Below are 11,659 nucleotides of genomic sequence, written 5' to 3' on the forward strand. Positions count from 1 at the left end.
TCTGTCTCTTTATTCCTGTCCTGCCCCTAGGTTCATCAGAACCATTTTTTTTTAGATTCCATATATGTGTTAGCATACAGTATTTGTTTTTCTCTTTCTGACTTATTTCACTCGTATGACAGACTCTAGGTCCATCCACCTCTCTACAAATAACTTAATTTCGTTTCTTTTTATGGCTGAGTAATATTCCATTGTACATATGTACCACGTCTTCTTTCTCCATTCATCTGTCAATGGACAGTTAGGTTGCTTCCATGTCCTGGCTACTGTAAATAGTGCTGCAATGAACATTGTGGTACATGACTTATTCTAAAGTGTTTCAGTGGGTTTTCTTGCAGCTAACATGAGTGAAAGTCAATCACCCACACCGGTTCTGATTCTTAGGTCTTACTTAGGGATGCAGAGCTGTACCTTATTCTTTCTTCTATTACTATCCTTTTCAACTACTGTATCAAGTTTCTGAACTTTGAACTGACTTATAACATCTAAATTATTTTACTATTTCTAAGCTCTTTTTAAAGAAATGACTCCATTCTGCTATAGAAAACTTTCCAGACAAGCATAAAAAGCCACTTGTATACCTCTAAAAATAAGGCTGCAAACTGAGGGACTCAGAAAGAATATAAAACCGCAAGTCCTAAATTACTGGGCTTCTCTTCACCATCAATGCCAAAAGCATGGTTCTGGTTTCAGCTTCTAAAAATAGAGGTGGTTTTTCTTTTTCCCAATCCGTCGACTTTCTCATGTCAGTGAAGCATGTAATTAACCTGAGCCTTACCTTCAAAGGAAAATATGATGCTGTGCAGGCCTATTTAAAGAAAGGAACAATTCAAACCAAGATTCCTTCCTTTAAGAATGCTGAATGATCTGCTGTCAAGAACGAGGGTTATAACTATTACAGCCATTTAATAATTAGCAAAACTAGCCAAAATCTAATTTAAGGGAGACTGTGAGTAGCCTGGCTTATAGTAGGACCCTCTAAATTAAATAATGCGATAACAATACTAACACAGTCTGTTTAACATGACGTAAAAGTAAAAGCTCAAATCCCTCCCACAACTCCTTCCGGCGTTTCTGTGCAGCAGGGAGGGGCGGGTCATGCTGCCTCCAATCCAGCAGAGGGGTGATCAGCGCCCACTGGGAGCGGAGGCCACACAGTGAAGACAGAGTCTCTCTGCCCCTGCAGCCGCTGCTGTGCCCAGCACCCCGCCCAGGGCCCGCCTGCATCTAGCTCTCAGCTGTGAACAGACCAATCTTGTCTTAAAGAGGAAAAAACTGCTTCTCAGGGATACCTGTGTTTTCAAAATACATTTTCATATTCCTGCATTGTTTTCATCCCTGCTTAACATAAAAACTGCAAGTATGTACGCGGCAAAACACAGTGTGTGTGGAGATACACAGATATAGATATACAGATATATGGTGCTGTACCCGGCACTAGACACATACGCACACACACACATCGATGGTTTCACTGTCTTATACACAAGGCTGCTACATGGTATTTACTTGACATCCACTCTATTATTCTCATAAGGTCAATAAATAATTTTAGAAGACAGATTATATCTGGTCACTCTAAAAATCTAACCATCTGTATATAGAAGATATTCAGAAGTAGTTACTGTAATGTTCTAAAACAGTTAACAATAAAGACCTACCATGAGACTGCCATATCCCATCAATCAAAACATCAGAATCATCTGATAGACACTTTGAGACAGAGCTTTTACCTAAGCTAAACAATATCCCTTAGGATAAATTTAATACATAAGAAATTCTCTGCTCCCTCAACTCCTCTTTCTAAAGAAAATCTTTCGTTAGGTTATTTGCATGACTATTAACTATTAGGAACCAACAGGCAAAGGCAGTCTGAGGTTATGAAGAGATCATAGCTCACACAGAAAACTGGAAAGGAGATGCCCCTCAAGATGACCGCTGATGACTAAGACGCACGTATAATTCCTAGTTCTCCATGTGTTTGCTATTTGATGGAAGAGGGGAGCCCTGAAGTGCGGAGCTCACAGCACCGTCAACTGCCCCTAGGCTCATGTTTACAACCACGCAAGCTGCTCTCTACTTAATGAAAGCTTTCCATCAAAACACAACATTATGACAAATAAAATTATAATCATTGTGTGTAAAATTAACTTAACCCTAAGATAAAGGAGAGTGTCTCTCATGAAAGCCCTGGCCAGCTCCATTTCTATGGATTAACTTCATGAAAATCTAGGATTTTAAATTACTCTAAGTTTCGTTCATTCGAAAATTTGCACTCTGAAAATAGTTCACACTTTATGCGTATACCATTCCTTCTTCAACCAAATATTACGATCACACTTTCAAAGACACAGAGGAAGAGAATGATGCAGAGTTTCAAAATCCAGACTTCTACAACGTTAATTTGATTCTTATCTCAGATGGCATACAAAATTTCAAACGATCCCGACTGAGATGATTTTATTGTTTTCATACATATTGCAAAAAAGAAAGAGAGAAGAAGGAAGGGAGGGAGGAGAGATCCTTGATTACAAAAGCCTCATCCTGCCCACAAGAGAGTTATTTCTATTACGGCTTCAGGACACCAGACTGGCTACCTACACACCCAAGAGTCATCCAGTTACATATTTTCGGCAAGGTTTTCCTTCAGTGAAAATGTCTTTGAAGCAGCTGGGAGCACTTGGGAAACGGCTGCTCCTGAGTCCCATCTGATGAAAGCATACGCTCACTCTTTAACAGGTGGAAGCAGTGGTTTCCACGCGATGGTCTGATTAATGTGATGAACAAGAAGAAACGAGATGCTCACATTAACAACTAGGACAGTGCCTTAGTCGGCTTAGCCTTTTAACTGATACAGGGCCCAGCTGTGTCTGAAAACATGCCCTCCCACTAAGAGATTAAAAAAAGATTTGAAATTTTGGAATGGCACCAAACAATGGCCTAAAAACAGAATATGTAACTCCTGGTAACAAGTGGTGGCAGAAAGACACCCCTACCCTGTTCTTGCTCATGACGCCAAATTAAAAACAGCAAAGTAAACAAGAAGCATAAAAGGAAACCCTACCTTTGATGAAAGTAGAACAAAAGAAAACAAAACAAACTACAAAATGAAATCACAAACTTTGAAAAGTGGCCTTAAAAGTCAGCCCAGGGTAAGCTAACAGCACCCATGCCCCTGCAAACCAGGGCCAGCAGGCAGAGGGCAGGGTTCTCCTGGACACTGAGGGGTGGGAAACCACTGTCCCCTTTCCCAGAATGAAGGCAAAGGGGACGCCTGGCAGACCCCTGAAGTGTGTCTGCTCCCTGCCGGGCACCACAGCCAGACAAGAGACACGAGGCTGGAGGAAGGAAAGCGTGGGTCTGCCGTCTTGGGAAAAGAGCTGCCTACTGGAACCCAGGGATGGCGGCGAGCAGCTCAGGAGCTGTGGGTCTTTGTTGGCCAAAGACAGACCTAAAGGCCAAACCCAGCAAAAACTCCTGCTAAGAAACAGGGCTCCATGGAGGCTCTAAGACGACTCAAGGAGAGCACACTGCCAGGCAAAATCCAACCTCCTGACCACCACAGTTCCCAACTGGAGGCCCCCAACATCCCCTCTCCCCAACACACACAATTCCTCCCAAAATAGCTGGTCTGAAAAAAATAGGGACTCATTAAAAAATAAGTAAACACCACAAAGAAACTGGCATAGAACTATGCAAGAATACAAGGGAAAAAAGGAAGACCATTAAAAAAACAAAGGCAGAGGGCTTCCCTGGTGGCACAGTGGTTGAGAGTCCACCTGCCGATGCAGGGGACACGGGTTCGTGCCCCGGTCCGGGAGGATCCCACGTGTCACGGAGCGGCTGGGCCCGTGAGCCATGGCCGCCGAGCCTGCGCCCCGCAATGGGAGAGGCCACAGCAGTGAGGCCCGCGTACCGCAAAAAAAAAAAAAAAAAAAAAGGCAGAGAAGAAACATAGCAAAAAAATTACAGCATAAAGCAATGAAAAATTATGGAATTCTTCAAGGAATTAAAGAAATTAAAGCAAACCACATTTCTGAAATTAAAACTAGAGGAAGACCTACCAGAGCTGAAGGTGGGAGCTTAGAAAAGCGAAGTAAGAGAAAAATAAAACTACTATAGATACAAAGTCAATAAAAGCTACTGAAAAAGGAAAAACTGAAAAAATAAAGCCAGAAAATGATGAAGAAGACTAAGAAAATTACATAAAAACTTTAAAAGATTTCAGAGAATATGTAAGATTCACATATATATAACTGGCATACCTAAAGACAAGAAGAGAGAAAATACAGAAATCTTCAAAGGCAACTAAAGAAAATGTTTCTGAAATCATGGTAATCTTTAATCCACAAATTCAAAGAACATATGTCCAAAAAAAAACCTGCTACAGAATAATTAATATCAAGACATATGCAGATAACTGGAAATGCAGACAAACAGGAATGATGAGTACCTGCACTCAGATTTCCAGACACCTCCTAAAAGCCATACAGGTCAACAAGGAAAGCAAGCAAAAGCATCCATAATACATGTCTACAGTATAACTCAGAGACGGGGGAGACTACAAAATGCAGTTTACATATAAGTCAGGCAGTAAAGAACCAACACGCTCTTAGTTCCCGAGTGTATGTGGGACATTTACCAAGACAGACCATATGTTAGGTCATAAATTAAGCCTCACAGATTTAAAAAGATATAAATCATAAAAAGTATCCTCTGACCACAACGGGATGAAGTTAGAAATCAATAACAGAAGGAAAATTGGGGAATTCACAAATGTGTGGAAATTAAACAACACATTCTTAAACAACCAGTGGGTCAAGGAAGAAACCACAGGGGAAATTAGAAAATACTTAGAAATGAATGAAAACAAAACACAGCATACCAAAACTTATGGGACACAGAGAAAGCAAGGCTAAGGGGGGAATTTATAGCTATACATGCTTACATTTAAAAACGAGAATAGACCTCAAATAACAACCTAACTATTAAGGAACTAGAAAAAGAAGAACAATCTAAACCCAAAGCTAGCAGAAGGAAGAAAATAAAAAAGATTGGAGCAGATATAAACAAAATAGAGAACAGAAAGAAAATAGAGAAAAGAAAACAAAAGTTGGTTCTTTGAAAAGATCAACAAAATTGACAAATCTGGGGGCTTCCCTGGTGGCACAGTGGTTAAGAATCCACCTGCCAATGCAGGGGACACGGGCTCAATCCCTGGCCCGGGAAGGTCCCACATGCTGTGGGGTAGCTGGGTCCGTGCGCCACAACTACTGAGCCCGCACTCTGGAGCCCGCGAGCCACAGCTGCTGAGCCCGCACACCACAACTGCTAAAGCCCACGTGCCTGGAGTCCGAGCTCTGCAGCAGGAGAGGCCGTGACAATGATAGGCCCATGCACCACAGCAGGGAGTAGCCCACACTCACCACAACTAGAGAAAGCCCACGCACAGCAACAAAGACCCAACACAGCCAAAAAAAAAAAAAGGACAAATCTTTAACTAGATGAACTGAGAAAAAAAGACAAGACATAAATTACTATGATCAGAAATGAAAATGGGGACATTACTACTGATTCTAAAGAAATACAAAGGATTGTAAGCGTGTACTATGAACACTTGTATACCAACAAACTGGAGAGCCTAGATGAAATGGACAAATTCCTAGAAACACAAAACCTACCAAGACTAAATCAGGAAGGGAGAGAAAATGTGACTAGAACAGACCTATAAGTATTAAGGAGATTGAATCAGTAACTAAAAATCTCCTGACAAAGAGAAACCCTGAACCTGATACCTTCGCTGGTGAATTTTACCAATATTTAAAGGAAAACTAATACCAATTCTTCTCAAACTTTCCCCAAGAATTTAAGAGGAAGGAACACTATTAACTCACTCTATGAGGCCAGCATTACCCTGATACAAAGTCAGACAAAAGCACTACAAGAAGGGAAAACTACAGACCAATATCCCTCATGAACACTGATGGAAAAATACTGAATGCTAGCAAACTCAATTCAGCAGCACGTTAAAAGAATTATACACCATGACAAGTGCGACTTATTTCTAGAATGCAAGGATGGTTCAACATACTAAAAACAATCTGTGTAATATACCACAATAACAGAATGAAGGGTGGAAAAACCCACACGATCATTTCGATTGAGGCAGAAAAAACATCTAACAAAATCCAACACTCCTTCATGATAAAAAACACTCAATAAATGAGGTATAGAGTGACACTACCTCAACATAATAAAATCCATCTATGAAAAGCCCACAGCAAACATCATATTGAATGGTGGAAGAATGAAAGCTTTTCTCTAAGATCAGAAATAAGACAGAGACGATCACTGTCATCTCTTCTATTCAACATACTATTGGAAGTTCTAGCCTGAGCAATTAGGCAAGAAAAAGAAACAAAAAGCATCCAAACTGGAAAGGAAGAAGTAAAATTATCCCTGTTCACAGATGATATCATCTTATATGTAGAAAACACTAAAATTTCCACAGAAATACTGTCAAAGCTAATAAATGAAGTCAGAAAAGTAGCAGGATACAAAGTCAACACAGGGCTTAAATGGGCCCTTGGGCTTCCCTGGTGGCGCAGTGGTTGAGAGTCTGCCTGCTAATGCAGGGGACACGGGTTCGAGCCCTGGTCTGGGAGGATCCCACATGCCGCGGAGCGAATGGGCCCATGAGCCACAACTACTGAGCCTGCGCGTCTGGAGCCTGTGCTCCGCAACAAGAGATGCCACGATAGTGAGAGGCCCGCGCGCCGCGATGAAGGGTGGCCCCCGCTTGCCACAACTAGAGAAAGCCCTCGCACAGAAACAGACCCAACACAGCCAAAAGTAAAGTAAAATAAACAAATAAATAAAAGAAATGCATTTCCATTTAAAAAAAAAAAGCTTCGAGCTTCATGTTTCTTTAAAAACAAAAAAAGAAAAATCAGTTGCAACTCTATACACTAACAATGGACTATCTGGAAAGGTAATTATGAAAAAAATTCCATTTCTAATAGCATCATAAAGAATAAAATACTTAGGAATTAATTATGAAGGTAAAAGACTTGTACAATAAAAACTATAAAACAATGCTAAAAGAAACTAAAGAAAATATAAAGAAATTGAAACACATCCCACATTCACGGGACTTAATCTTGTTAAGATGTCAATATTATCCATTGAATCTACAGATTCAATGCAATCCCTATCAAAATCCCAATGATGTCTTTTGCAAAAACAGGAAAACTCATCCTAAAATTCATATGGAATTTCATGGAACCTCAAATAGCCAAAACTATCTCAAAAAAGAAACACAAAACTTCCTGATTTCAAAACTTAGGCGAGAAGGGACAGTGATTGTTTAATGGGTACAGAGTTTCAGTTTTACAAGATGGAAAGAGCTATGGAGATGGATGGTGATGATGGTTGTAAAACTTTATGAATGTATTTAATACCACTGAACTGTGCACTTAAAAATCATATATAGGGACTTCCCTGGTAGCGCAATGGTTAAGAATCCGCCTGCCAATGCAGGGGACACGGGTTTGAGCCCTGGTCTGGGAAGATCCCACATGCCACGGAGCAACTAAGCCTGTGCACCACAACTACTGAGCCTGTGCTCTAGAGCCCATGAGCCACAACTACTGAGCCCATGTGCCACAACTACTGAGCCCATGTGCCACAACTACTGAAGCGTGCCTAGAGCCCGTGCTCCACAAGAGAAGCCACCGCAATGAAGAGTAGCCCCCACTCACTGCAACTAGAGAAAGCCCGCATGCAGCAACAAAGACCCAATGCAGCCAAAAATAAATAAATAAATTTATTTTTAAAAATCATATATAACATATGTTATATGTATTTCATCACAGTGGAAAAAAAGAGAGACTTAAGAGATATAATAACCAAAAAAAATGGGTGATGTATGATTGGATCTTGGTTTCAACAAAGCAGATCTAAAATATATTTGGTGACAAGTGAGAAAATTTGAATATGGACTGACTCTTGGGCATCCGTCCTCCTGGATGACACTGACTATTGGAAGGAAACCAGACTAGGGGACACAGAAACTTCTATGTTTATAGAATATTTTAGGCAGCAAAATGCTCTGGGCCTTGCCATTATCCGGGTTTGAGGCAAATTTGGAATTACACATTGTAGTAAATACTTTCAGTCTGCCAACTAGTATTTTCGTTCAAATGGAATTACACAAAATCAGAAAGTTACAAACTGCTAATTTGCATTCAGCTATTATGTCACACTGTGAATCTTCTTAAGCCTTTCTACGTTTGTACACGTTCATACCCAATGAGATGAGAGGAGATGGGAAGAGAGCTTCAGGAAAAGACCGTGTCTCTGTTTTTTATTCCTCCACAGATTTTCATTATACTACAAGGTTTGGGTATAAGGTAAGCTTTGCTAATTTTAACTGAGTAATATGCAAATATGTTCACGCTGAATTTTAAGCTTACTGAATGCTGTGAGACCTTGTAAATAAGAAGCAGAGAACCATAAAGAACAAATAAATTGATCTAAAGATGCAATACAATTAAGGTCTAAAGGTAAAAGATACGACTATGAAAAAATAAGTTACTGTAAAGTTGCACAAGTTCTTCAGTAAGAGGGGAAAAAAAGCCTCTGTAATTTGTTATTTACATCTACTAAGGAAAAACAATTGCATTAGAATGTACATTTATGAAGCTGGTTGATACAATGACTTACATAATGATTTTCCTGGGTACAACTTTGCCTGGGGGTAACCAGGGATCATTTTTTCATCTCTGGCTCTAAGACTTTCAAGTTCATGTTTGATAATGAATTGACATTCTGCCATGGTGAGGAAATCATCATTATCATCTAAAATAAAACAAAGATTTACAGTTATTTTCTCAGTAATAGCCAAAATAAAATTAATAATATTCAAATAATCTGGGATTTGAAATAATGATATAGACAATAAATAATAAACATGAGTAAGCAAAGTACAAAACTGGCAAATTAAATAGAACATAAAGCTCCTTAGATATTTTATAAGAATAAAAATATTCTGTAATATATAATTCTTTAATTATTAAACTAATCATTCTGTAATATGGTACAAACATCCAAATGGCAGACACTTGCTTGATCTCATTTAATACCAATGAGCTGAAGGCAATACATTCTTTAATTCTAACAGTATTTTTAACTAGCGATGCAACTGAAGTTTGCCTACATGGCAAATTCTCCTCCTTCAAACTCTCAAGCCCAGGCCATTCCCTTCTGCAGTTGAACATCCCTCCCATAAATGAGGGAGAAGAAAGTCTGATAAGAAAATAGTGTTGTTTCTTGACAGGTGAATCCTCTCAAATGAGGTGAATTTCACCTTGATCATTTATTTACTAATATATAAAAATCCAGAGTGAGTGAGTCTGAACAAGTCGAAATCACATCTTCTAACCCTGAAAGCCCTGAAAGGGACAAGTTTGCTTCTGAAAGCAAACTCCCACTCTGATAACATAGCCACCCTGGCTTTCTCAGTTCTTTCCAGAAACCATTCTCTTCTGGAACCCCCTTTGAAGCCAGAACAGAATCAGAATAGGGGATTATAGGACACTGGAACACTACTGTGTTTATTTGTATCAATCCAGTGAACATCCACCATTCTAAGAAGTAGAATCATATAAGTTACATGTGTCACCCTAGTTTATGTTCATCTATTCTAGGGGCTACAAAGTAAATCTGCAACCCCAAATCTGACCCCACCTGCTTTGATAAATAAAATTCTACTGGAACACAGCCTTACCCATTCACTTCTTATGGTTGAAGGCTGCTTTTGCTCTGCAATGGCAGTGTTGAATAATTGTGACAGATCATATCATACACACAGCCTAAAATATTTACTATCAGGCCCTTTACTGAAAAGGTTTGCTGACCCCTGATCTATTCATCAAAAACTTCTTTTTGATAAATTGATTCTGGTAGAAGCAATCTTGGAACTCACCATCAAAACCTTTGAAGTTGTGTCGGGTTCCATACGTGAAGGCTCTCATGGTGTTATCACTGCACTCTTTCACCAATCCCACCGCTTCTGCTCCCAGTAACAATCTAATCCTGGAGGCACCGACAAGATATAAGTTCTGATTTTCTAGTGTTTCTTTCTCATATTTATTTAACAACGGTCTAAACAACAGCTGAGCACCTTCAGAAACAAAAGATAAGCACAATCTTAGACATAAACATAAAAGTTTCAAAAATGAAAGCCTTCTAAATAAATATTATGTTCCTAGTTTGGTAGAAGGCAAATAAATTATATTAACAATTTAAATCTATCTTCCAAATAAATAAGAAATATACGTAAGCTGGGGACGGAAGTTCTTTATAGCTTTTTGAAATAAATGCCAAAATTGGAAAATGTACTAATAAGTGGCTTGCCAGTTACTCAAATTAGAATATGAGACAAGAATCGAATATTTATTAGCTCTCCGTAAAAATATGGAGCAAAAGGATATAGTTTAATATAAAAATATAAAAATAAAATACCAAAATTTAAGAAAATTAATTTGAAATAAAATATCCCAATAAAAATGCTGCAAATGTAACACAATTACATCAGACTACAGCAGATTTTGTGAATGTTAAATACTAAATAAAGAGCAAAATAATTTTTCAATGATTTTTCCCATAAATACATGCAATTAGGTCTAAAGGTATTTTTCTTAAACAGATTCACAAAATGTTATAGTAGATATTGTGATTTGATACTGTATATGGAATTATTTCACTTGAAATATTATGGAGAAAAAGGAATTTTTTCCTAATTTTTAATTTCTACCTACATCAAACTTTTTAAGGTATATTTATTTCTTTACTATTTATCCTCTCTAGAGGATTGACAGGAATTATAAAAATACTAATCAGATGGTAAAAGGATAATGAGCAGAATTTATATTTCACTAACCCAAAGGATTAACAGATTAACGTACTATGGCACTATTATTTAGGCAATTTACAACAGAGGTACTAAAGACTTTAATAAAAAATCAATAAAAGATATAAATAAAATATAATAAAAGATATATATAAAAAAGATATATTCAATTTAAAGAAAACACAAATGTCTCTTAAATATAAAATCCTTAATGTCATTCATATTAAGATAAATGCAATGTGTGTGTGCAAGGAGAGAGAAAAAAACTTGGATGATTCTTCTCTTCCATGGATAGGGCATTAGCCTAGTGTTTCTGAGAAGCAGCATTTTGGAAATGCACACGGTTAAGAATTTTAACTCTATGTTCTCTGAAAGTGAGTCCTGCTAATTTGGCTGCTATTAAGGGCTAGTGCTTTGGACTTTGGTTGTATTTTATATACGAATTGCAAACCTATCTGTAAGTTATCACATTGATTTGTATGTATGTTTTCTATTTTCCCTTCTAAAGTTCCACTCTTCTTAAATGCTACCTCAATAGTGTTTCCCAAAGCATATTCGATGACCCATACTCGATGCTGCGTGGGAAAAGGGGATCTGTGATTAAATACCATCGAAAAATTGGGTTAAACAAAGTTGAACAGATTTCTTTATTGTGAAATTACTCAAAATGTATTTTATGTTTATTTGCATTTTAAGTCTCCAAGAGTAGGGCATTATGTGCAGTATTTTTTTTTTTTTTTTTTTTTT

At 38.1% G+C, this 11,659-nt stretch overlaps 1 protein-coding gene across 5 annotated transcripts in view; it reads right to left on the bottom strand.

Moving 5' to 3' along the window:
* The window catches only part of ANO10 (anoctamin 10), a 261,614-nt gene that overhangs the window by 235,928 nt on the left and 14,027 nt on the right, over positions 1–11,659 (bottom strand). For all 5 annotated transcript variants that reach the window (XM_055079716.1, XM_055079715.1, XM_024132265.3 and 2 more), the window contains exons 3-4: positions 9,986–10,183; positions 8,725–8,859 (exon numbers count right to left, since the gene is read on the bottom strand). In XM_055079716.1, coding sequence (XP_054935691.1) covers positions 8,725–8,859; positions 9,986–10,183 — 333 coding nt within the window. The remainder of the gene's footprint in view (positions 1–8,724; positions 8,860–9,985; positions 10,184–11,659) is intronic.

Source organism: Physeter macrocephalus, chromosome 18, assembly GCF_002837175.3.
Source record: "Physeter macrocephalus isolate SW-GA chromosome 18, ASM283717v5, whole genome shotgun sequence".
Taxonomy (NCBI): Eukaryota; Metazoa; Chordata; class Mammalia; order Artiodactyla; family Physeteridae; genus Physeter; species Physeter macrocephalus.